Consider the following 26,925-nt stretch of genomic DNA (forward strand, 5'->3'; position numbering starts at 1 on the left):
GGAGGGCTGGCGCTGGAGAGACCCTGATCAAGAAGAAACAAGTCTGTGTGGTTCCTGGGCCACAGGGGCTCGAACACTTGAGGATCCGGTCTGGTCCTCTTTGTGCCGAAAGGCCTGGAAGAGCCAAGCCTGTCCCAGGGGGTGGGCCCCTGCCTGCTCTGCCATTGCTTCTGAGAGGCAGGATTTTCTGCCTGGGGCAACCGGGAGCTGGGCCAGTTGCCCCAGATGACAGCCTGAGGCTCGCATACACGTGAGCAGCTCAGAGCCTCCCCAGGCCTCTACCTCCTGCTTCTTTGTCTCGTTCAAGGCTGCTTTTGTGCTCATTTTTTATAATGGCCTTATTGAGATATAATTCACACACCAGACAATTCATTCCCCCTTTCCGCTCTGTTTTCTCCTGCTGTCATCCAGATTATTAACCTCAGGGAAGACCGGGGAGGGGGAGTGTCATCTATCCCGCAAACACCGCTCCCACCCCTTTGCTTCCTGGCAGCCACGGCCTTGGCTTTGGCAAGGCAGGTGGGGGAAGACCACGAAGTGCCTCCAGTTCAGGAGCCAGTGGCACCTCCCTGGGAGGGAGAGCAGAGGTCTCTGCTGCCCCACACACGTCTCTGCTGCTGTGCTTAGGGCATGTGAGTTTCAACTGCAACCCCAGCCTGGGAAATACTTCCCGAGATCGCGTTACTAGGAGCATTACCGAGGGACCGCTCGGGGGGATGGCTCCCGATCCCTGGCCTGCCACTTGAGGCAGTGAACCCAGTCTGAGCCAGCGTGTCCCCTTCGCACAGCCCGGAAGCTCTTCTGCATCGAGGCGCCTGCCCTTCTTCCTCATCCTAGGACATTTGGATGTGAGAGAGCAGGGTTCTGGCTGGCTCTGAGCTGCAGGGCTGATTGCTGACCATCGCTCAAGCCAGAAGAGCTTTCTGGCCACACAAGTGGCCGGCACCACCCAAATTATGGAAAAATCCCCATGGGATTCAAAGGTACGTTCATAACTTGAGGGAGAGCTTTGATTTACCAGGTCTGAGCCAATGGTCAGGCTTCACTGTCTCTGTGGTTCAGGGGTCAGAGATTTGTCGCCCCACCTCACCCCCGTGGGACTTTTATCCTGCAGGACACTCCATGCTGGGGTAATTACCCCAGAAGTATACATATTCGTGACTAAATGCTCCTTGATGATAAAAAAATATATATTAAAAATCAGATCAGAGAGGATAAAATCCAAGTTATTATCACTTGGAATTTGCCAGAGGCCCCCTTTAGCAGAGAGAAAACCATGTGTTTTATGCCGAGAACATTCTATTTTTAGAATTTTTAAACGATAACAAATGCTTAGTGATGTTACCATGTAAGTTGCCCCCCGAGAAGGTGTATAAAATGCAACAGTGAACAAGGGGTCTCCTGGGAGATCCTGGGAGAGTCTACCCAAATGGATACTCAGCTTGTTGCCTCAGTACAAGACATTTGGGGAAACGTGTGAAAAGTGCTTTACCTTTGAAAAGTAAAGAAAAAATAGGAGATGCCCTCATGGTTTCTGGCATCAGGAGGTCAAGGTTCTGGTCCAAACTCAAGCGGGATCTCTTAGTGTCCTTAAGTCACTTAACTTTGTGGTGTTCTTCTTTTCCCTATTGATAGAAGGGAATGGGTGTCTCTTTTTATGCCTGAGAAGCTCCAATAACACTGCAAATTCCAGAAGTTTAAGGGAAAGCTATGTAATGCCTGAATGCTAACATTGGGGAAGAATTTGGCAAATGCAATCCCGAAAGGGTGACACCATTGCTTGGGTGTCTGCAAATGTCTGCCCCTGGCCAGAAGATGTTTTGTTCTTCTCACCATATGATCCATAACCAGCTTATCCCCCCTTATGCCAATCATTCCCTTCCAAAGCCCGACCGTGAGGACCAGATCCCCAGCCGCTTTCCTGATCCTTGCTTCTAGGAAGAAGGTGATGCCGGACTGCCGTCCAAATGGGTCCGGTCGCCCTCCAGGGTCACAGGAGTGAATTTCGTGACAGGTTTGCAAGCCACACCACAGATAATGAACTGAATCTCTCCTCAAAAGAAAAAAAAAACTTTTATTTTTTTCTATTGCATAAATAATGGTAAATTAGACTCTTTTTTTATACAGATTATATATTTACAGACAAGTCTGGTTACAGAAAACATCTGGTAAATATGGCAGTCAGTTTTCCTTTATACACTAAGAGGACATATTAATAATATATACTTCATTGGATTAGTAAGTTGCATGCCAAGTTAATTTATATTAATATTTACATTTTATATAAAGATTTCCTTTTGACTAGTCTGCTGACTCCCATCACTTAATAGCAGAAATAATCATCTAACACGGAATGAGAAAAAAAAAAAAAAAAGGAACATGAATGAGGTAAATGGGAAGACTGTGACCCAGGATTTCAGTCTGAGTGGCCCATTCTGGAAACGAGAGCTGTCAGGCTCCAGGCATACTGATCCTAGGATCCTTAGCTGTGCTCCAGTCTGCTCCAGCCACTAACTATACTGTGCTTTGAGAAACAAGTCACGTCTCCAGTCTAATGATTCCTAGGCTCACTGACCCCACCCCCTCCCATCCTCAAAAGATGACAGTTTGCCAGCCTACTGCCTGACCAGACTTTCTGGATCTGATTTCCATCCAAGGGCACGGTCTTTGGTTAGTCCTTGGATAAACAGCTTCTTCTTGGATTTCAGAACTGGTGGGGGGGAAGTCAAACCCCACTAAGAAGCCATTCAAGGACCCCTGAAACCAGATTTCCAGGTCAGAAAGGAGGAATATCCTTTGATTTTCTTTGGGGAGAGCCGAGAGACCCTGGCTTGTGTAAGATTCTACCAGGAGCCGAGAGGACCCATTCCTTTCCGGACCAATCTGGGTCTTTCCAGGGAAGGTCAGTAGGGCTTCTATGAAAACAAGCTTATGTGAAAATCTCAGTCCAATTCAGGTAGAGGTAAAGGGACAGAAACCTAGGATGTTATGTTGTCATGGGGCAGAAGGGCTAGGGATTTTATGCGTCCAGCGGTCACTCTTGTCCTGCCCTCGACCCCTCACCAGGGTCGGTGTTTCCAAAGCAGGCACCTGTGCTCAGCATCCCTCAGCCTCCAAGAGACCACCTCGCAGCGGCTGGTCTCCCCAGACTGCTAATCTCATTCCTGACAATCGTGAGAGACGGTGACTCTCTCCCTTCTGCAGTGTTAGGAATAATTGCAAACCATTATCACATATACCGGAATGGCCAGGAAAAAACAAAAAGAAAAAGAAAAAAGAAATGACCGGAAGTTGTGCTCTTTATTCAGTAGCTTCCAGTTAGGCTTTCTCAGATGGAGAGACACCCACTTTGTCCTGGGATCTGGCTTTGTTTCACTCTACTGATCCCGGAATTCTCATGCCCGTGATCTGCCATCAAGTGATCAAATCCCCTTACTTTTCACCCTGGCTAAGCCCATCTTTGATGTTCCCTTGAGTCAGCAAGACCTTAGGGAGTCAACAAAACCTCTTACTTGCAACACACCACACATTTGACGGAAACCAATTTGCATCGTTTCACCTACAGACAACGGACACCAAAAGAGATCCTTTATTACAACTGCCTCTTGGGACCCGTGTGAGAAAAGAAACCGCCAGTCCCCAGTTCACGCGGGAATCCGGCCCCTCTCAACCCTAGGCATCATCCTGACTTGTTTCAGACGGACAGAGTCACGATGGGCGGGCTCTTCTGGTTTCCCTTTCCTTTTGCTTTAGCGATGAGAGAGCTGAGGCCCGGAAGGGAACGTCACTCAAATGATCGGGCTGGTGGGTGGCCGAAGCATGTGAGGTCCTGCACACGATCGTGCTCCCTTAGGTCTGGCTCTACCCTCCGCTCTCCTGGCCTCAGTTCAACAGGTCTGAGCCCAGACACAATGCCCCCCGGGGGGGGGAGGCATTTTGAGCTTGGCAGATGTCCCATCCCCCAAGGAAAGACGAGCTACGGCCTCCACTTGATGTCTGCCACCACCCGTGTCACTGGGGTCAGGTTGATGGGCAGCCCCGTGGCACTCAGTCCCCCGCAGGCCACAGATTCAGGGAAAGCGTCCAGAGACCAGCCTCTGCAGCCCTTCACAATCTTCCTTTTTCTCTCACAGGTCCAGGGATGCAGCAACACCACCCTTGAAGTTTTCATTCCCTGGAATATTCCTTCCTAATTAGCCTCCTCCTCTACTCCCCTGGAAAATCCCAGCCCGGCAGCCCTTTCACTCGGACAATAACTTCTAACATTGTGAGAAGCACTGTTTTGAAAGCCAACCCATCAAGCTCAAGGAAAAGAGGCGGACGAGGGCTCCACCCACCATGGGTGTTGAACCGATTAAGCTACCCAAAGTCGGGGCAGGCAGGGGGCAGGGGGCTGGGCGAGTCTTGTCCGGGTCCAGAGGGCTGTCTTATGGGACTGGCAAAACCTGATTCTTTGCGGCTATTACCTCAAGCCAACGGAATCAAATTAATTTTGCCGTGAAGACTTTCCGAGCTTCGTCACCGCGTCCCTTGAGACCATAGAAAGAGGGTCCCAAAACCAGTATAAAGTAGAAACCATAGTCATGCGCTGTGGCCATGCGCATTAGCAAACGAGCACGGCAGACTAAGAGAAGTGTGTGGCTGGTGTGTGCATTTGACCTTATTCCTCCCCCAACCAAGTGTCAATGGCAAGGCCATATAGCTGAGGACAGTCCCCTGAGTGATTTAGTCAAAGGAAGTATGAAGTGAAGCTGGACAGTTCTGACATTTAGATGGCTGTGGAGACAGGGTCCACAAGGGGCAGCCCGCCCCTCCTCCACTTTGCTAGTGGTTCAAATAATTCCACTGGAAACCCCTAGCTGCTGAAAAATGTTACTTTGCTATTTCTGACGGATCTTTCCCTCCCCCCCCAACCCCTTCCGGGAGGTGAGGAAAGACGGCTATGGCGAGGGCTTAAGGTTCCAGACTCTTAGGCCCGTGAGGATCCCTGAAGAGGCCAACGGGAAAGTTGTGAACTCGGGTCACTGCAGACAGACGTTCTCCAGAGAGTAGTCCTCCTGGGAATACAACCGGTATGTGCCCGAGTCCGGAAGCCTAGGCTCGGCCCGTCTGTATCATCGTGGCGCTATGGGAAAAGGGACTGTTCCCTGCAGTGGGGTTCCAGATCTCCCTACAACTCCGTGGAGCAGGGTGAGTAATACTATCGCCATGGGCTTTTGGAGAAACAGTGCAGTGAAATGACCCAGTCTGGTTGGGGACCTCCAGCTGGGAGGAGCAGAGCTCAGCAGCGACCGCGACCATGGAGAGAAAATGGCACAGCACAAACAGGGTTTCATGACATGTAGCCACACACGTGGCCAGGCCAGCCAACCCCAGGACCTGCGCTTGGCCATCACACCCTCCCTCTTCAGTCATGGTCCCGGGGAGGCTGCCAGCTACAAGCTAAGAGCAAAACTCGCTTTGATTTATAACCTGAGTCTGAACTGAAGCCTAGAGAAGGCATTTAGAATGAACGAGAAATTTCCCCCTCCCAGTTCTTAGATGCGTCACTTAACGATTCTCTGCAGGGGAGGTGAGGGGCATGACCCTCAGCATGACCTTGCCAGCTTTCACTAGGTTCTCTGGCTAACCGCGACAGGCCACTCGTCATGTGCGACTTGAGACGGGGGACAGGTATGGAGAAAGGACACACCTCGCGGTACACGTCTTGTTCTCTGCAAATAAAACACCTAGAAAGTTCAGAAGCCTCTGGGCTTGCCTAAGACCCCACGTAAACCTCAGTTCACTTCAGTTCACATTTCTGGCTTGTGGGAGAGCCGTCTCAACAGGCCAACAGATGCTTTTAAAGATTGAGGCTTAAAATATTTTTTGCCTTCCAAATGACATTTCTGCCTTTTCGCCCAGATGAAGGGGTCCTTGCTCTGGGCCCTGGGAAGGGTGGGGGGGGGAGGAGGCGGGGTGGGGAGAATACCACCCGGCTTTCAGGTAGCTCCTGTTCTCCTGAGCACATGGAAGGACGGTTTCAAAACACCAGAGAAACCGCCAGATTTTTTTGAGAGTAATTTACCCCACCAGGGGGGATATGGGTGCACGGAGCCCGGTGTTCTTTAAGAAAATGTTCCCTATTTTTGTGTGCCTTGGCAAACTCAGGGTGGAATGCGAGGGTTGCCATGGCAACATCACCCCCCCTCTTTTTTTTTACAGATTGGTCACGTGGGACCCACGCACATTCTGGAAGCCACTTCTAATAGTTCCCATGCTGGGTCCTGTCTGGGGGCTCTGTCTGCTTCTGGAGTGATAGGAGACAGCTTTTTTGTGGGGCCAAGGGGACCAGGGTCTGCATCCCTTGTCCCCCTAGCAAAATGCCTCCCCGATCATCCCTTGTGTGGTCTGGGGGGCACGTGTTCTTACAGCAAGAATGAGCCACGCTTTAACCATGAGCATCATAAGTGCTGTGTGTGTGCGTGGTGGGGGTGGGGGGGGGGCACGGGGCTGAAGTAGCTGTGGAATGGACAGGACCTGGGGTGGGGCTGCAGAAAGTCAACATCTTAAGTCTTACAAAGAATCCCGACACCTCTGAAAGACTGTCCAGGCAAAGCAGCCAGGGCTTACCTCGCAGACACAAGCTCTCGCCTCCCAAAGGGTCAGGAGCGCCTCTAACTCTGGGCTGTCTCCCCACACTTCAGCTCCTGGGTGCCATGCGTGACGCCACCATGGTGGCAGGTCAACGCCAGCCCACCCCAGAGGAAAGTTCTATAGCTTCCTTTTCGTCCTCTCTCCCTGCAAGGGACGCCTGCTCCTCGAATCCCTCCTGGGTAGGATTCGCGGGTCACTGGGAGAGGAAAAGGGTCCTGTTCAGGGAGAGGATGCCGAGGCCTCGAACAGGCTGTTGGTGCCTCTCCAGAGCTCTCTTTACTCTCTGCCCCTGCACAGCGGCTCATTTCTCTTCTAAGCCGCACATCCTTCGGGGACCCGGTTCTCCAGGGGGAGGCACAGAACTTGCAGACAGCCAGCCTTTGAAGAAGTGTTGCGATCCCCTCTCACGGGGCAGCGGCCTTTGGGAGTCCTCCCGGGGTCTCTATTTAGTCTACTTTGGCTCCCCAGGAGGGCACGGCCTAGAGGTTCAGGGGGTCCTTCCCATCCAAGTCCAGTTGTGGGCGGGGGGGGGGGGGAAGGTAAGCTGCTTGGGGCAAAAACTAATGACGCAGTCGTCTTCTGTGTTAGTGTTCTGTGCTCGGACCTGTCTTCCTTCTGGAAGCCCATCCTGAAGGGACCGTGGGGAGTCGGGCAGGGGGAGAGAGAGGAGGCAGACGTGCACTGGGTACTGTGGCAGGATGGAGCGGGCAAGGGGGAGAGGCAGGCTGTTGCCTTCCTTGGCCTGGAAGGAACTCCCCGTAAGACTCTGGGCATTTTCCCAGCAGGACCCTCAACCCCCAGGGCTCTCGGGAGCTCACACCTGCTCCGTACTATGGCTCAAACCCTAGTTTTACTTGTGCTCATCAGGAATATTTGCGGGCTCCCACCGTGGGGAAGTTTCTACAGCTGCCCCCAACCCCCCCCCCCCAGGCTGCTGCAGGAAGTGCTTGCAGAGTCGAACTGGAAAAAGACCCTAAAAGGACAAGTCAGGTTGGAAAAGGCGGAAAGGGAGAAAACGGAGAGGGAGGGGCCCCTGAGGGAGGGGTTCAGGGGACCCCCCCTCCCCCCGGCAAAACCTAGAGATGAGACACTCTGGCACCTCCATACTGGAAGACAGGGGAAAAGGGAGAGGGGAAAAAGCACGTAGCTTCAGGATGCAACGGAAAGAAAGGGGCGCGACACCATTCTACTAGAGAAATAAAGACCTGAGCTTGGAAAAGTGCAAAGGAAAACACGGCACGGAAAGGTTATGGGCCGATCGGACTCTGCAAGCTTGAATCAATAGCGGTGGCTGATACGGCGTCTAGGAAAAGTCGGGAAACTGCAGGTTGACATGCCACTGAAGAGGGACCCTGGGCTTCGGGTCCCTCCCCCCCCAGCAGAAGTACTCCGCAGGCAGGAGCGAATTACCTCTGGCTGCGCTGCTTCACGTCTCTTTGTTTCCCCGGGTGGGGGGAAAACGAGTCAGTTGCAGAATCTGACCGCTGCAAGAGGTGATGTACGTTTCCGTCTTTCCACTGTGGACCGTATTTCTCTTTTGCTCGGGGGAGGACTAACAAAGCAAGTTGGAAATGGAGGAGAAGATAAGGTGCTCGAGGCCCTTCGCTGACGGAGGTCTGCTGGCACGGAGGCGGGTTCGGGCTCCGCGACTCCGGGCTAGTGGGGTGGGAAGGTCCCAGGCCCTCCCCGCACCCCCCACCCCCGAACTACCTGGCCCACCCGAAAGAGGCGGGGACGCATGTTGGAGGACGAGCTGATACCGGGAGTAAGCGATTAGGAAAGGGGGATGTCACACACGAAGGAGCCCAGTATATACGTCTGTCTACATGTCTATGTTACAGGGATGCCCACGAGAATGCTTTTTTTTTTTTTTTTCCACTAATGGCAGCACAGGTGGCAAAAGCCGGGAGAAAGGCTCTCTGCAGATTCCAAAATGCTGGTGCGCGATGGGCTCTAGGAACAGAAAGCCAAGTGCCGACGGAAACCGAGAGCTCCCCAACTCTGCCAACAAGAGTCCTCTAGAAAAGGCAGTAAGAACGGAAGCGAAGGGGTGCGGCGCTGCACCCCGCTCGATGGCTTTCCCCTCACGCCTTGGGGTGGGGGGTGGGGGGGGCTCCACTGGGTGGAGGAAGGAAGCCCCCTCTTCCGTAGCAACCCAGCAGCCAGACTCTTGGGACTGAGGGTTCCCGCAGCCGGGAGTCTCCAGCGGACCCCTGGGGTTGAAAGGACGGGGGGCACGGAGGTGGCCGCGGGCTGACGCCTCGCCCTTGCTCTCTTAACACCGCCAGCCTGGGTGGCCCCTGGAATCCCGGGATGGAAATGAAGTCTCTCTTCAGAGTTCCTAGGGGTGGTTGAAGCAGTCACTGGGAACTCCTGGCTATTTTATTGCATTAGGAAACAAAACCATTAAAGCATTTAAGACAGCCCTTTGGTGTCCCTGCCAAGGAGATGAAGTGAATGGGCAACACCTGTTGCACTGCAGCCTTGGGGGGTCTTCGCCCGACCTTGCCTGGTCTGCAACCGTATCTGCTTTTGCGGAGGAACAGAGTCTGCCCGCTGGGCATGCGCATGCGCGGTGAGCTGGGCACGCAGCCCGGTGGGGGGGCGGCCTACTCCATGCCGCTCCGGAGGATCTGGTTGGCCGCGATCAGCATGACGCTTATGATGAAGGCCATGGCGAAGGCGCAGATGAGGCTCTTGCGGACGCAGGTCTGCCTGTTCTGTTTCTGCGCATGCACTGGGGTGGGGGTTGGGGTGGGGGAGCGGAGGGCAAGGAGACGCGGGGTGGGGGTGGGGGAGTGGGGAGAGGGGGGAGAGAGAAGAGAGAAATGACACAGTGAGACAGGCTGGCCTCCTCCTCGTCAACAAGCCCAGTTCCGAGGCTGAAGACGGGTCACACCGACAAGCATGCCCCGGACCATCCTCGGACACTGAACCCCACGTCCTCTGGCAAACCGTGCGGAACAGTCAAAACTTGACCAGAAGCCAAGAGAGGTGTGATGCTCAGAGGCGGGTACAAACTTCCGGGTGCAGTAGAGCGCCAGTGACTTTCTGCGCAAGAAGAGAAATGTAACGTTTTGGAGTTTCGCGAAAGGCACCGTCCAGGCACGGCTGTGTCGGTTTCTGCAGAACGCCGGGCTCCCATTTCTGAGGCAGCTGCTAGATTCAGATGCTTCCCTACGTTTTCACGCTGGGCCGGAAGCAACTTACCTTCCAGAATTGTTCTTGGGTGGCTGCTGGTCGGGATGACCCTAAATGACTTCTGGCATTACTTGAGTTACGCACGCCAGGGGGGGTTCTAAGGAGGGGTCCCTGGGCAAGCAGCATACACATCCCTGGGAGGTTTTTTTTAAAAAAAAATTTTTTTTTAATGTTTACTTATTTTTGAAGGAGAGAGAGACAGAACATGAGCGGGGGAAGAGCAGAGAGAGAGAGGGAGACACAGATCCAAAGCAGGCCCCAGGCGCCGAGCTGTCAGCACAGAGCCCGCCGTGGGGCTCGAACTCACAAACCGCGAGATCATGACCTGAGCCGAAGTCGGACGCTTAACCGACTGAGCCGCCCAGGCACCCCCATCCCTGGGAGCTTACTAAAAATGCAGGTGCTCATGCTGGACCCCACGCCCAGTCTACCGAATCAGAAACTCCAGGGATGGGGCCAGTGATCTGTGTTTAACCAGGTGATTTCGGTGAAGTCCACATGCTGTGTGGACAGGACCGGTGGGAACCCAGGAGAGAGTCACAAAGCTCTGTCAGACCTCGCACAGGCCCCCACATCCTGCGGCACCAGGGGTCTGCCCTTGGGTCCTGGGATTGTATTCTTTTCATCCTTTTGTTGGGCTACAGCATTTTTTTTTTCAACGTTTATTTATTATTTTTTTCGGGACAGAGAGAGACAGAGCATGAACGGGGGAGGGGCAGAGAGAGAGGGAGACACAGAATCGGAAACAGGCTCCAGGCTCTGAGCCATCAGCCCAGAGCCCGACGCGGGGCTCGAACTCACGGACCGCCAGATCGTGACCTGGCTGAAGTCGGACGCTTAACCGACTGCGCCACCCACGCGCCCCATCAACAGCATTTTTATAAGGCCCTTAAGAAACCATTGGTAGGTCTGCATCAGTTGGGAAAGTAATATGGACCAGAGACAGAGAGATGGAAATCACCAGAAAGTAAAGTATTGATCAAGTGTGCCGAGGCAGAACAGATCTCTCTTCCATGCATTGCTTCCTATACCAGAACTTCTTTTCCTTCTTTGAGTCTGCACCACCCCCCTCCCCTCCCCATCTGTCTGTGCACCCGTGATCTTTGCACACAGTTTACCACTTAGCGTATGAAAGAGATCTGTGCCCTGGAGGCAGCTGGGAAGCTGTGTACAGCAGAGCTACTCACTGGACCAGTGGCAACAACACCATCTGGGAGTTTGATGTAAATGTAAATTCTTGGGTCCCACCGCAGAATTCCCGAATCAAAATCTCTGGGGGTGAAGGCCAGGAATTTATGAATTAATAAGTTCTTCAGGTGATTAGGGAATTGCTAGGCCCCACCCCCAGAATTTTTGATTCAGTAGGACTAGGTGGGGCCAAAAAATTTGATAGAGTTTGAATTGCTGGGGACCTGACAGGTGTGTGTGTGTATGTGTGTGTGTGTGTGTGTGTGCGCACACTCGTGTGCGTGTGTGTGTGTTAGGGACATAGGGTGGGGGGTATCGGGGAAGATGGTTCTTCAGATTCAGACGTTAAGAAACCCAATGCCAGGGGGCACCTGGGTGGCTCAGTCAGTTGAGTGTCTGACTCTTGATTTTGGCTCAGGTCATGATCTCATGGTTGTGAGGTCGAGCCCCACGTCGGGCTCTGTACTGACAGCATGGAGCCTGCTTGGGATTCTCTCTCTCTCCCTCTCTCTCTCTCTGCCCCTCACCTACTCATGCTCTCTCCTTCTCTCTCAAAACAAATAAATAAACTTAAAAAAAAAAAAAAAGAAACCCAATGCTGGAAGAACAGCTGAACATTTTCAGATTACCTTCCATTTTGAAAAGAGGTCCTTCTGCTGGACGTTATACTCTACCTTTGCAAACCTCCAGCTGAGGGAAAGTGGTTTTTCTTTGGATCGGATCGGATTATGGCATGGAGAGAGGAGGTGTGTGTGCGGGCGCGGGGGAAAGAAACGCAATTTCCCTCCATATTGCTTGCAATCTCTCTGTACGAAAGAAGAATGGCAAGAGAAAAAGGTCAAGGTAGGGTCCACATGCCGTTCAAGAACCTAAAAGTCATTCAATTTCAAGTACGTCTTCCCCTTGACATTCGGGGGCTCCTCTGAAATCCCTGGAAATCACAGGGAAGAAGTGGGAAGCCGGGGATGTTTCCAAAGACAAATGGAGCTTTCCCTAAGAGAAGGGGTGTCGGGGGGCTTGTCAGGGGGCCTCCGTAAATTACATCAGGAGGGTTTCTCCAGCAAGCCACGTTTCACAGAGACCCAGGGCCCCGTGACGCAGCTCTGCCCCCACCCCCAACACTTGTTGATTATTTCTGCACTCTTAGGTGCTGTCTTTTTTTGTTTTAATGTTTTTATTTATTTTTGAGAGAGGGAGAGAGAGCAGGAGCGGGGGAGGGGCAGAGAGAGAGGGAGACCCATAATCCGAAGCAGGTTCCAGGCTCCGAGCTGGCAGCACAGAGCCTGACGCGGGGCTCGAACTCACGATCCATGAGATCGTGACCTGAGCCAAAGTCGGACGCTCAACCGACTGAGCCACCCGGGTGCCCCTCTTGGGTGCTGTCTTGTTATCTTTAATCCTGGATCCCCTGGGCTTTTGCTTCCCTTGGGTGACTGAAAGTATTTTTGGTTCCGTTCTCAACTTGCTGATCATGTCTGGGTCTTAGAATCTTACAAATTCTTACCCAGAGGAAGAAGATTTCTTTGGTGCCAAGATGCCCCTGTCCCAGGACTGGGCAAATATAAAAAAAAAAAAAAAAGTGCCAGCCCTCCCTCGGTAAGGAAAAAAGGAGGTGGCGTTTAAGAAGGAAAGAACCAGGGCTGAAAATAGGAGGATGGGAAAGTGGCGTATCTGGCACTTTCCGAGGGCTGGCTAATTTATTCTGGGAAGTTCCTCAGCATAAACATGCTTCTGAAGGCAGTCATCTACCTTTCCTTCCTGAGGGCTAGCGAAGGCCGAGAAAAATTGTGTGATTACGCTGAGGGAGAAATTTTTGGCTGAAGCCCTTCTTTGTGAAGGACACTCGGAAAACAAGGTTACAGGCGACAGGATTATCCCGCAGGAGAGCGGCCGCACCTTTGATCTGAAAATCCTTCAAAGCAGTAGGAGGGGAGAGATAAGGAAGGAGGAAAGGCCTGGAGACCTAATAGGGTGTACTCGAGGCCATGCAAATCCCAGTCTAGACCAAAGTCCTATAAGCAGAGTGGCACTCCCAGCTTGCTCCTCTCGGTGGCCCTGAAACATCATCATTTCAGCTTCTGTGCCTCCACGAGAATCCCGTGACATCCAGTTCTCACGTTGTCATAAATCGTGTGGCAGAGTAAAAAAAGTCATGATTTCGGAGCCAGACCCAAGTCTAAATCATAGCTATTCCACCTCTCGGCTGTGTGACCTTGGGCAAGCAAAACTTCCTCCGGCCTCAATGTCCTCATCTATAAAATGGGAGCATCTATAAAATGGGAGTAGTAAAAACTGCCTTGTTGTGAAGACTGAGGATACATGAAGGTACTAGGGCATGTTTGTGCCCACGGAGTGCCAATTCTCTTTTGTAAACCTTTAAAAACTTTTTTAATGTTTATTTTTTGCGAGAGAGGGGGAGGGGGAGAAAAATGTGGGGGGGGGAGGGGCCGAGAAAGGGAGACAGAGAATCCCAGGTGGGCTCCACACTGACAGCGGAGAGCCGGATGCGGGGCTTGAACTCACGAACCGTGACATCGGGACCTGAGCCGAAGTCGGACACTTAACCTACTGAGCCCCCCGGGCGCCCCCGGAAACCTTTTCAAAACTTGCCTTCACTTACTGAACCCCGCCTGAGTAGGCCAGGCGCACGCCGTGTGCTCTACACGTGTCATCACAGACCTGCATGGCGGCCGTCCCTGTGAGAGCTGGGTGTGTGACTGTCCCTTGACAGGTGGGAGCCTCTGAAGCTCCACGAGGTGGAGTCCAAGTTCATTTGGCCAATGGCGCAGGTGGGGCTTGGGCCAGGGTCTGGTTCTAACACCCGGGTTTAAAACTTCTGCACAAACTCTGCCTTCTTGACCTTTCGCTTAGCGACAGGACACTCAGCGATAGGAAGATCCAAAGAAAAGCCACTTCAAACCCCTGATGTGCTTGACGGTACAGCCCGCCCCGGGTTAATGTGTTTGTTGATAATAATTCAAGGCCCGTCTTCGGCTCTCACACATTTGCACTGTGCTACAGTTTGGGGTTTTACTCTGTGTCTAGGGTTTGCTTCCCCAGCAGAACTCGGGCTCAGCCCAGGATGACCTGTGACTCCGGGTTAGCGCGCTTCTCTTAACCACCGCGTAGGAACAGCCCCGGGGCAAGCGACTGAACCTCTCTGAGCCTCAGTTTCTCTCTCTGTGCAAGGAGGTGATGCTAACTGTTCTGCTAATGTCGAGCATCATCTCAAAGATGAATGAGCGGATACAAAAAGTGAAAGCCACGCCCAGCTGTGAATTGCCAGAGAAGTGCACGACGTCCTTGTATCCCCTGAGGGCTGGAGGAAAGGTCTGCTCATTTTTCTCCCGTGCTGGAGTGAGCATCCGAGCAGTGCTCCCAGACCTTTGCCGTGGTCCCTTCCCTCGTGAATTCGTTCCGGGCTGCAGTGAAACTCACCTTCCCAAAGCAGCACTTAGTGTGCGCCACGGATTCCCGCAACCTTTCTGCAAACGCTTTCTTGCTGGGGAAGCGCGTGCCATCCAGCATCTCAGCTCAGCTGGGAGGACCGCCGACCACCTCCTGTCCCTTTCCCACCTCTGCTCCTAGACCACTGTGCCTCCTTGCCGAGCAGCTTCTGTTTCAGGCGAGCAGGGGTCCCCACGCATCCCCACACGAGACTGTGCGATGCAGTCCAAGGCTTGGCGCCCGTTCTCTCTGCTGGGGGTGCCCGCTGACCTTCCCTCTCATTTCTTCTGGGCGTACCCCAAACCTCTCTTCCCTAGGAGGCTTCTCCTGAATGTTTTGCTCTCATAGAGCCTGATCTTTAAATTTTTGTAATGATCGGACTCTTTTTTTTTTTTATGTTTATTTATTATTTTGAGGGAGAGGGACGGGGAGAGAGAGAGAGAGAGAGAATCCCAAGCAGGCTCCGCACCAGCAGCGTGAAGCCCGGCGTGGGGCTCGAGCCCCCGAACTGTGAGATCACGACCTGAGCTGAAACCAAGAGTCGGATGCCTAACCGACAGAACCACCCAGGCGCCCCATGGACTGGTCTGTCGATACTTGCTTATTTTTAATTGAGATGGCATTCCCATACCGTAACATTCAGCCTTTTAGCGTGGACAGTTCAGTGGCATTCACCAGGTTGGGAAAGAATCCCCACTACCCAATTCCAGAATGTGTTCGTCACCCTAAAAAGAAACGCCACACACGTTAGAAGTCACGCTTTGTCCCTTCATTCCCGCCTCCCCAGCCCCTGGCAATCGCTAATCTCCTTTCTGTCTCTACGGAGATACCTAGTCGGGGCATCGGGCATAGCAGATACATGCAAATGTACAACGTGTAGCCTTTTGCGTCTTACTTCTTTAACTTGGCCCAGCCCATGCATGCTGTAGCATGTGTTGGTCCTTTATTTCTCTTTGTGCCACCTTTTGTTTCTCCGTTCACCAGCTGATGGACGTTTGGGTTGTTTCCAGTTTGGGGCAATTATGGATAACGCTGCTAGAACATTCTTATACAAGTTTTTGGGTGGACGTGTTTCCAGTGCTCTTGGGTCCAGATCCAAGTAGGAGTCCAATTTCTGGGTCGTATGGTAACTCTTTTCGAGGAACTTGCAACTGAACACGGAAAATGGCAAGAATGTATCATGCTTGGCAATCTTTTCCATGTTTCTCTTCCCATGGGGCCCGAGCTCTCTTTCCAGCAGAGTGGTCGACATAGGAGCCCAGAAGGAACATGGGGGGACATTGACACAGGAGCACATAGAAGTGGGGTCTCCAGTTTTCTTGAAAGCTTGGTAGCAAGTCCTGAACACCTACAGACTCCTGGATGCTATATGGCAGGACCTGGGTTTGTGAGCTCAAGCATCAGACAGGTTTTGTTTTGTTATTTTACCAGATTTAGGGGCGCCTGGGTGGCTCGGTCGGTTGGGCGGCCGACTTCGGCTCAGGTCATGATCTCGAGGCCTGTGGGTTCGAGCCCCGCGTCGGGCTCTGCGCTGACGGCTCAGAGCCTGGAGCCTGCTTCGGATTCTGTGTCTCCCTCTCTCTTTCCCTCTGCCCCTCCCCTGCTTGCTCTCTGTCTCTTTCTCAAATAATAAAGATTAAAAACAAAACGGAACAAAACAGATTCACACTGCTCCACTCGGCAAATGACAGGCAGTGACTCTTGGAGTTTTCTCCTGGAGTCTGCACGGATTTTGCCACGGACTGGCTGGGTGACCCTGGACGTATTGGGCTCATAATCCCTCTGGCTCAGTCTCTTCGAAATGGGGCTGCGTGTCTGGAGGCTTTGGCTCCCAAATGAGGCGAACCAGAATCATAACAATTCTGATTAATTGCCCCCACACAGACCTCTATGTAAGTGATATTTCTGGCAGGGAGCTCGGGGCTCAGGAATGTTTAAAAACAAAACAATACAAAACCCATCTTAGGTGATTCTCACAATGAGCCAGAACTACCAAGTCTGGGAGCTATTACTGCTCTGTGATCCTTCCAGGTCTCACATTTTATGATTTTATGAAACTGAATATTTCCATAGCCTAAAGTGGAACTAATTAAGAGCTCCTGAAAGTGAATATTCTTTTTTTTTTGTCATTTTTAAAAAATATTTTTAGTTACTCTTGAGAGACCGAGAGAGCGAGGGAGCGAGCACGAGCGGGAGAGGGGCAGAGAGAGAGGGAGACCCGGAATCCGAAGCGGGCTCCAGGCTCCGAGCTGTCAGCACAGAGCCCGACACGGGACACGAACTCACGACCTACGAGATCATGACCTGAGCCGAAGTCGGACGCTCAACCGACTGAGCCACCCGGGTGCCCCTGAAAGTGAATTTTCTATACATCAGCGAGACCAAGAATGCTCAGGTACCCCAGGCAAGACCTGCAGACAGAGATAAATGATGTGGCCGAATAGCAGTGAGACTGCCATGTTTTATGATACCTGTTAAGGGGAAGAAGGGCCACCCTTCTGGCTCCTTCTCTACCATAAAATCGTCTCAGGTTTCTAGCCATCGGACGGCCAGGTCTTGCTTGGAGGGTTCCACTGTGGACCCTTGGTGAGGTGGCCAGGTGTTGTTCTGGCCTTTCCGACAGACCTTCCTCTTCTGGGAACGTAATTCACCTTTTGGTTTGGGGATCTGTAGCTCAGTCTTCAGACCGACTGAACTCTTGGTCCAGGGCTCCACCTTCCCCCTGCAGCAAACCAGACTGGCCAAGTAGAGTGTGCCAAGCTCTTGGCTGGGTTCGGGGTTAGGCATACGGGCCGAGCAGGATTGATGGGAGCCCCTTCTTGGAATGGAGGTGAATCTTCAGGGAGAGAATCCTGTCACTTCGGGGAGAGACAGCCTGCCCAAGAACGAAGCCAACAGAGAGGAAAGAAGGACAGAGACTGGGAAGGAGACAGTGACAGACTGGGGGTTGGGAGGACGAGGGAATGTCGCTTGAGCTCTTTCGATCCAGGTCAGCCAAAGTTCATCCCTTTGCCAATATTTTTTAGTTTAAGGGCGTCTGGGTTGAGTTGCTGCTACTTAAAACCAAGAGTCCTGACTGGTACTTTTAGCACCTCCGATGTTGGCATCGACTTGACTTTAGGAGTGAAGGTGTCAAGAAGAATGTTCAAACCCTGCACATTTGGTCCCTGTGCCATCCTTCAGAGATGATGTGGCATTCTAGCAGTGGGGACGCACGACGTCTCTGGGAAAAAAAAATCAAATCAGGAGAACAGACCTGGGGCTAGGGATGAGCTAGTTCTGTTTCGTTGTCTGTTTCGAGTGCTCACTCCTGTGTTCAGCCTTATGCAAAGTAATCTCACGTGTCACCTCATGTCCCAGCCACACGAGGCAGTCATTGTGTGATTCCCGTTTCACGGATGAAGAACATTAGGCTCTTACTGTGTGTATGTAAGTGTCTCAGGCAAGTGACCTCAGACAGGACAAAGCAGGATTTTCAGCCAGGCCTGTCCAGAGTGCAGAGCTGGAGTCCTCAACGACCAGGCGTACTAATCAAAACCCGTCCTCTAGCTGTCTACCTCGTGTCTCGGAATCTCATCACTCCTCACTCGTGGCTCCAGAAAACTTTCCTGCCGGACTGCCGTGAAGGATTCCCAGATAGAAGAAAAAAATCCCTTTCTGTCTGAAGTCCCAAATCTCTCTGAAAACTGTGTCCTGTCTCACCACCTGCCACGGACCCTCCGCTCCACCTTAACCTCCACCCGCAGAGAACAGGTTTTATTTAAGGAAATTCATGGCACCGGGCAAACCGAGAGCAGATGGTGTAGGAGACGTGTTATGCCCTTTTCATTTGGACGGGCCTGAAATACCCAACGTGCACGGCCAGGTGATGGGACAAGGCTCCCCATCTGGGTGTGCATTTGACATCCCAATAGGAATTCTGCAGCTTCAGCAGGGACGGCTGGCCTGGAGACCTTAGATTTGGTTGCAAATTCTTTCTGACCTTCCGCTGAGCCAGAAATTGTTGAAGCTGGATGTGACCGTCATTGTCCAATCTTTGCATTGCAGAGGTGAAGAAGGGAAGGCTGAGAGTTTCTAGAGAACTTACGCAGGGTCACATATCTAGTCCAGCCAGGGGTGGGCACGTAACCCGCATGTCTGCGCAGTGATGCTTTGGGAGCTAGGGAGCTACCCGGCCCGCGTCCCCTCCTTTGACATTTATTTCTCTCGTCCATCATCCCGAGGCACTGGATGGCGCAGAACAGCTCTGCCATATGCCTTTCACAGAAACGATTCCCCCCCCCCCCCCCCGTTGATGATTTCGCTTTACTTCCTTCTGCCGCGCGTGTTGTCAGAATGTCTAGAAAAATCTGACAGCTGGTATTCCATTTAGGGACAACATTTGGGGGATGTGTCTTGAAAGGGCTCACACACAGTCTTGCCGCGCCTTCTACTCAACTTCCAAATATAATGTGACTTTCCTGGCGATGACATGAAAAACGAGTGACGATGAAGTGCCATTCCGTAAGGGGGCCTGAGACGCCTATGTCTGGCTAAAGGGAGCCAGAGGAACAAATGAAGGGGCAGGGCCTTGTCAGATAGCCCCGGGTTCACACCCTTCCCCGGTATTTGACCTTGGACGAGCGACACCGGTCTGCTGAGCCTTGGTTTCCTCATCTGTACCAGAGGGGCCACAGAACTTCTCTCCCAGGACACGCTGACAGGTGAGTTGCTCGTGTTAACAGGTGACCGCCCCTGGCTGCCACGCCAGGCAGTTCCCTCCCGTCCCTTTCCTCTTGGACTGTATCAATATGGAGGAAGCAGTAAACACATTAGAAGCGGTAAATCAAACTTAATATATATAATATAATTTGTTAGGTGAACCCTTAATAAGGATCCGGTGACAGGCAACTAGATGACCACAAGGTCAACCACAAGACCACTCGATTCCACATGTGTCAGCAACTGGACCCAAATAGACAAGAATTTGTCTCTCAGCGTCACTGGGCTTCTGTTCTCCAAAAGCGAAATGTCTGGTGATTATAAAGGAATCACACGGAAGCAAAACGTCTTAAAACTCTCATGTAGCCCGGATGGTGAGTGGGCATTGCGGGTAGGCACATAGTCCGGTAACTAGCCCATTTCGGTGAATGCTGACCTATTTATTTTTCCAAATAGTTAGAACACACATATTGAAAACTGACAGCTCAGAATCATTGAACATAATTGATCTTAATGAGGGAATTCAAAAAGATCTGGGGCGTTGGGAACACCTGAAAGGCATACTTTGAGTTGAGGATTCTCTTTGGACCGGGGGCTGGGTAGACTGCCAGCTGATGGGTTTTGCCGGAAAGCCCCTGAATTCAGTGCGATTCAGTGACCTCATGCCCAAAGCACCCAGCACGGTGGGTGACACTTGGTCCGGTGTTTGACTCAATCTGAATAATTTCTCATCTGGAAGCCAGGTGTGAATAAAGGAAAGGTCCACTTCAGAACCCTTGAGTTAGATTCTTCTGGTCTCTTCCCAGCCTTAATAAGGGCTTCTGTAGATGACTTCTTTTGGTGCTCCAGGAAAATGGGCTCTACACATGACATGAACCCCCAACTCAAGGGTTTCCTGAAGACAAGTCAAGAAAGCTGTCCTTCTGTGTACCTTGGAATCTCATCCTAGTCCTCTTGTCCTTCCCCTGGGAGAAGATGGAAACATTCCTGCCTCCTTATGATCACAGAGCCCTATCTTCCGTAAAGGTAAGGCAGATTAGAACGCATGAGGGGCCGTGTGGATGTGTCTGTGCGTGCACGCGTAGCTGTGGTTTGCGTTGGCCTAAGAACCAAATGGGTAAAGACAACAAAATCAAGCCAAAGGGAAAATTAAAAGGAGAAAAAGAAAAACATAAACCTCTCCCACCAAAGGGGGCCACATCCCCCCCGCATCCATTCAGGTGGAAGGAATGATCGAGATTTCCTGACTTAATGGACAGAACCTGAACAGGTTCGTACAAGTCTCAGACCCAAGATTTGTAAAAGCGAAGAGTATCATCACTGGTGTAAAACGACGCTAGGGCCTGAGGAAGGCCTCCTGTTCGGCTCTAACAGGCTCCACATCAGGTCGTGCACATCAGCATTTTCAAACCTCTGCTACGCTCCAGAATCTCAGTCTTGACCCCCAGTGTGCTGAGCTCAGAGTTATTTGATGGGCGCCTCTTTAAATTCCATTCTACCAGGGCGCCCGGGTGGCTCAGTCGGTCGAGCATCCCACTTCGGCTCAGGTCATAATCTTGGCGGTTCGTGGGCTCGCGCCCCGCGTCGGGCTCTGTGCTGACAGCTCAGAGCCTGGAGCCTGCTTCCGATTCTGTCTGTCTCTCTCTCTCTCTCTGCCCCTCCCCTACTCGTGCTCTCCCTCTCTCTCTCAAAAATAAATAAGCATTAAAAAAATCAAAAGAAACAAATTTCCATTCTACCGCACATCCGTTTCATTGACCACCTCATCCTTCCTTGCTCAGAGACAGGGCAAAGACCTGCACTTTTAGGTTTCTTTTTTGTTTCTTCATTGGTTCCTTCCTCTAACATAAAGTAAGGCAAGATTCCCAGTCCTCTTGGATCTCCCGGCTTTCCAGGTTGAGCTGATCAGCGTGGGTATATACCTGCTGCAGCCAAGTTGTTTGGTTTGATTCGTTTTTTGCTGCAGCAAAATTTTAACAAGAGCAGGAGGGAAGAGCTCCCTGGGAGGGTAGGGAGGAGGTCAAGGTCGGCCACAAGGCCTCAAATGGACTCTTCCAGCCCCAGGGCACCAGCGGGGAGCTCAGTTGAACACAAACCAATGAGCTCGCATTTCAGGCCAAAGGGCACTGACATAATATTAAAACAAACGCAAAACAAAAAAACCCTCTGATGTGAAAACAAGCAAAACGGCTTATGTAATCCACGTTGCAGAGGGCATTCAAAAAAGCAATGTGCTAATTACAAAGCAATGTTTCTCTTATTCGAGAAGGCCACAAAGTTTAAAGCATTCAGCACAGCAACTGGAACGTATCAGTCAGCCCCACGGTTGGTAGCTGTTGCCCATGTTATACGTACGAATCAATTAGAGCGGACTCAGAAGACTTCGATTTGGAAACCCCTTTCTCCCTCAGTTTATTAATATATGAGCTTTTGAATAATAAAAAGACATTGCTTAGGGTTCAGATTCCTTCCCAGTGCAGTCTGACCTTTCCCAAATTACTAAGACTTGTGACATTTCTCTGAACAAAACACCGATCCACAAACGAAGGCTCTTGTGGAAAACAAGATGTCCAGAAATACTCCCCCTCCCATCTCCAGAGCATTTGCTGACAGTGGGGGGCTGGAGCCCCCGATGCTTCCATTGTTGGAACACACAGTCTGTCATCAGGGTGGAAAGAGCTGGGTCGAGATGGATGGGGGAGGCCAGGCCTGCTGTTTTCTCAGGTGTTCCTCCCACCTCTGCCTGCCTCGCCCCTACTCACCCTCCCGATCCCCCTGCCTGTCCTGCTGCACACGTGGCTTTGGCCGTGACCACCCTGCTCTCGTGTGGTCTTGCGTGGCTCCAACTCCAAATACAGCCACTGATGCTCCAGCCCACGTGTCACATGCAGGCCGACCGGGGCAGCTTCTGGACCACAACTGGGTTTTGTTCGCCACACACAGCGTTTTTGAAAGATTTATGAATGCCTACAGAAGGGGGCACAGCTCTCAAGTTTACCCCAATCCCTCCCTATCCACCACTCCCCGTCTCCCTGGCTTGAGTTAATCGCACTTATCACCTCGGTGTAGAAGCGTCTCTTCCTGTCATGGCCTTTAATCCTGCACACGATACCCGGACAGGACCCCTGGGGGCCCAGGTCCGAATGAACCACTGTGGCCCCCTGGACTAACTCCGTTCTGCATAGACTCCCCGCTCGGCCGGCTCTAACGTGGCGGCTCCGAAACCAGGCAGGGCGAATGCCATCCTGGTGGCTATGTGACAGCTTCCCAACGGTGTGCCCCGATTTGTGTAAGTGTTCGGGAAAAAGAATAGAAAAGAGTGGCTAGACCTCTTTAAGAGATCCCGGCCCTGAACAAGTTAAAGATGGCTGGGCCTGATATCCTGTTTTAATGTCATTAAAAAAATCTTTTTTTTCTATTCATCAGGGTTGTTAAAGCAGTTCTGATTTTCAAAGTTGAAAGAGGGATTGAATTATTTAGCTTCCCTGGAACTTTCTACTGATTAGGGGATCAGGTAGGCTGGTTTTGTTTTGTTTTGTTTTTCTTACCTTTTCTTTCATGAGCCCAAGAAAAATGGCCTCTCGTGGGTCTATATTTTGGCCCCAGGAAAACCTTCTTTCTTCTGTAAGTACAGGGTTAAATTCGCGAGAGTATTTTTGTGAATGGGGCTGTTTCTGACCAGTGCCTTCAGGGAGCAGAGCACAGAGGCAGTCCTTTCCTAAGGGTCCTGTGAAGTAGGTGTAATTATCCTGATGTTTATAGGTCAGGGTACGCCCTCAGAGAAGGCACACCTGGTGGCCAAGGTTGCGCACTTAGCCACTGGACTTGACCCGAGTTGGGCGCTGGAGTTTGTACCACTCCACGCAGCCCCCCGGTGAGTAACGGCAAAGTACCACAAAGCTGAGATCACAGACCTCAGAGAACCACTGGCGGAAAGACAGGGTCCCTAGAGGTCCTGCAAAAAGGCAGGGTTTGGGGGGAAAATGGAAAAAGAAAAGGAAAGGAAAGGAAAGGAAAGGAAAGGAAAGGAAAAAAAGAAGAGAAAAGAAAAGAAAAGAAAAAAGAAAAGAAAAGAAAAAGAAAAGAAAAGAAAAGAAAAAAGAAAAAAGAAAAGAAAAGAAAAGAAAAAAGAACCTATTGCATCTTTGCGGAAAGGATCTTGTAACCTCAGTCCTGGATTCTTGGCTTCAGGACAAGGCCCTCCAGCCCCGACTGTAAATTCACTCTTCATAGCGAGGATGTGAAGGTGTTGGCCGGTTCCGGACCAGTAGGAGGCAGAATAGGGGGTACCTACCTCCTTCGAACTCTGTCTGGCAGTTCTCCGAGGTCTCCTGCAGACTCTCCTCCTCGTTGATGATGATGTTCTCGATGTCCTTCATTGTCAAGTGGTCCCGGAAGGCGTGGTAGAGGATGTGCTTCAGCTCCTCCAGAGTTATCCTCTGCATGTCGAACTGTGGGGATAAAGAGGGATGAGCAGGTCTTGGGCGCATGGGGCTGAGAACTCAGCCTGGGGCATGGCTGCCAAGCCCCAACAGCCCAAAGCTCCCGTGTGGAAGCTCGGCTCAGCTTTCCAGGATATCAGATGAGCAACTTTTCCATCGTGTTCTGCTCCGAGCATACTCGTGAACTTGCAGGCACTTACTGGGGATACAGTGAGCGCAACATATCCCCCTCGGTTGAGACTCCCGGAGGAAAAAAAAAAATGCCACCTGCTAGTTGGCCTCCCACTCACCCGGCCATCTGCCGTCACCTCCGCACGCCATGCACACCTCACGGACTTGGAAGTTGTGTCACACCTCAGATAATGCACACATCTCTAAAGATATTCTGTGTCTCCTGAGAAGCTGGCCGTTCCCGTCTTGCTTTAGATACGCATCATGTTCTAACAAGATAACATCCAAGTTCAAAGCCGTGTTCATGAGGAAGGAAAGCTAAAGGGAGGGGTGGCATCCCCCAGTATGGTCTTCGTGTCCTCGTGAGAGTCTTATACTCTCCTACTCCATTTCTACCAGGTGTGGTCCTGTCACTTCCTCGGCCAATGAAATGTGAGCAGGAGTCACATCCGCCGCATCCAATGAAAAGCTCTAAAGGCCACATCATGTGCTCTTTCTCCTCTGCCACGAGAATGGCATGCCCCATGTGGGGGCTGTTCCTTCCGTCTGGGCCCCAGAACGAGGATAAGGTGGGGAGGATCTGCAGATACCCCACTAAGGAAAAGGAAGACGAGTACGAAACGCCCTTCATTGTTATCAGCCGTAGGCATTTCAGGCTTGTTTGCTAACTGGGTTTAAGTCAATGATACAGAGATTATACAAACCATACAAAACATATTTAAAAAATAATACAAAAAATTTCTATTAAAAAAAATACAACCACGCACAGAGGTCAGAGACTACCGTAACAAACATTCCAAAACACCATGTTCCAGGGCCAAGGGGTGGGAAATGAGAAACACGTGATTGGAGGCTGGAAAGATAAAGACCCACGGATGTTATGCAGAAGCATGACACTCCGTTGCGGCATTGCCTGTGATGATTTGAAGGACAGGTATATGTGGGAGGAGTTTGTGGCCTTAGGTAATCAGTCTGGGGAACAGCATGGTTGCAACTGGTGGTAACGGACAGGGTGAAACCAGAAAGAGGTGGGCTCCTAACATTAGCAACTCAGGCAACGACAGGTGCTGGCGAGGACGCGGAGAAAGAGGATCCCTTTGGGGGATCCCAGGTGCTGGCGGGAAGGCAAACTGGTGCAGCCCCTCTGGAAAACAGTATGGAGGCTCCTCAAAATATTAAAAAATAGAACCACCCTACGACCCAGCAATTGCACTGCTGGGTATTTACCCAAGGGGTAACAGAATGCTGATTCGAAGGGGCACACGCACCCCCGTGTTCACAGCAGCACTATCAACAGCCAAAGGCAGGAAAGAGCCCAAATGTCCATCTACTGATGAATGGATAAAGAAGATGTGGTAGGTATAGACAATGGAATATTATCCGGTGATCAAAAGGAATGAAGTCTTACCATTTGCAACAATGTGGATGGACCTAGAGTGTATTGTGTTAAGCAAAAGAAGTCAGCAGAGAAAGACAAATATAAGAGTTCACTCATATGTGGCATTTAAGAAACAGAACAGGTGAACCCAGGGGAAGGCAAGGAAAAACAAGATAAAAACAGAGAGGGACACAAACCGTAAGAGACTCTTAAATACAGAGAACAAACTGAGGGTTGCTGGTGGGGTGTTGGGTGGGGGGACGGGCTACATGGGTGATGGGCATTAAGGAGAGCACTTGGCGGGATGAGCACGGGGTGTCATATGTAAGTGATGAATCACTGAATTCTATTCCTGCAATCATTATTACACTCTATGTTAACTAAATTGAATTTAAATTAAGAAATGCGAAAAAAGAAAGAGGTGAGCTCAGAGTGAAATAAGTCAGAGAGGAAGACAAAAATCATATGATTTCACATATGTATGGAATCTTAAAAAAAAACCCAAACAAACATAACAACCCTGAGCTCAAAGATACAGAGAACAGGTTGCCGATTGCCCGATTTGGTGGGTGGGCGGTAGGTGAATGAGGGAAGGGAATCAAAAGGTACATGCATTCAGTGATGAAATAAATAAATTCTGTGGGTCTAACATACAGCATGGTGACTGTAGTTAATAACACTGTACTGCATATTTGAAACTAAGAGAGTAGATCTTAAAAGTTCTCATTACAAGGGAAAGAGTGTGCAATTACATGTGAGGAGGGATGTCAATTAAATTTATTGTGGGGGCGCCCAGGTGGCTCCGTCGGTTAAGTATCCAGCTCAGGATGTTGGCTCCGGTCATGATCTCATGGTTTGTGAGTTCGAGCCCTGCAGCAGGCTCTGTGCTGACAGCACGGAGCCTGCTTGAGATTTTCTCTCTCTCTCTCTCTCTCTCTCTCTTGCTCCCCCCCCGGCCCCTCCCCTGCTCATAATCATTCTCTCTCTCTCAAAATAAAGAAATGCACTTAAAAAGATGATTGTGGTGATTATTTTGCAATATATACAAATATCCCATCATTATCATACACACAGGAAGCCAATGTAATATGTCAATTATATCTTAGTTTTTTTAAAAAAGGAAAAACAAAACAAAACAAAACAAAACAGGAGAGAGAGATGAGCTCAGGAAAGAACAGGCCAGGAACGGAGACCACTCAGAAATTCCTGGTCTTGCGGAACGGAAAGAAGCAATTGTTTTTCATCTTCAACCAAGAAGAGATAAAATTGAGAAATGTTATAAATTACAAAACAAATCAGAGTGGTCCTTATTAAAACCTCTGGAAATGCTAAGTGACTCTCCAAGGAAATTGGTTACTAGGTTTAGAGAGAGTTATGTCTCAAAATAATTGTGGATGTGGCTATTAGCAAAATACAATTGAAATCAAGATTTAAAAAAAAAAAAGACGAATTTTTTGAGAGAGCTCTACTGGGCAAGAACCAACAGCATGGGATTAAAAGGCTCTATCACTACTCAAAACATAAAATGATCTTTGGGCTCCCAACATTTTATGGGCACAAGCCATTAGGAGAATAAGTGACACAGGCCCCAAAGCAAGGTGTATTCCAAGGCCCTCATCAGGAGGGAAGGAGACTGGTGGAAAAGGGCAGAAGGTCTCCCAGATGGTGAAGCTGGGAATCATTCTTGACATCATTCAGTGAAATCAAGAGCAGTTTTCAGGAAGCAGAACCAGGATCTAATCAAGGAATATTCCTCACCCC

The 26,925-nt window shown here is 50.8% G+C and overlaps 1 protein-coding gene across 1 annotated transcript in view; it reads right to left on the bottom strand.

Annotated features, from left to right (window-relative positions):
- Positions 1-9,245: 9,245 nt before the first annotated feature.
- The window catches only part of CALN1 (calneuron 1), a 491,660-nt gene continuing 473,980 nt past the window's right edge, over positions 9,246-26,925 (bottom strand). Inside the window, exons 5-6 of the mRNA XM_047089489.1 lie at positions 23,468-23,624; positions 9,246-9,373 (exon numbers count right to left, since the gene is read on the bottom strand). Coding sequence (XP_046945445.1) covers positions 9,246-9,373; positions 23,468-23,624 — 285 coding nt within the window. The remainder of the gene's footprint in view (positions 9,374-23,467; positions 23,625-26,925) is intronic.

The sequence above is a fragment of the Lynx rufus genome, unplaced genomic scaffold, assembly GCF_022079265.1.
Source record: "Lynx rufus isolate CCGP_SWC_20201006 ecotype Redwood Valley unplaced genomic scaffold, mLynRuf1.p SCAF_27, whole genome shotgun sequence".
Lineage (NCBI taxonomy): Eukaryota > Metazoa > Chordata > Mammalia > Carnivora > Felidae > Lynx > Lynx rufus.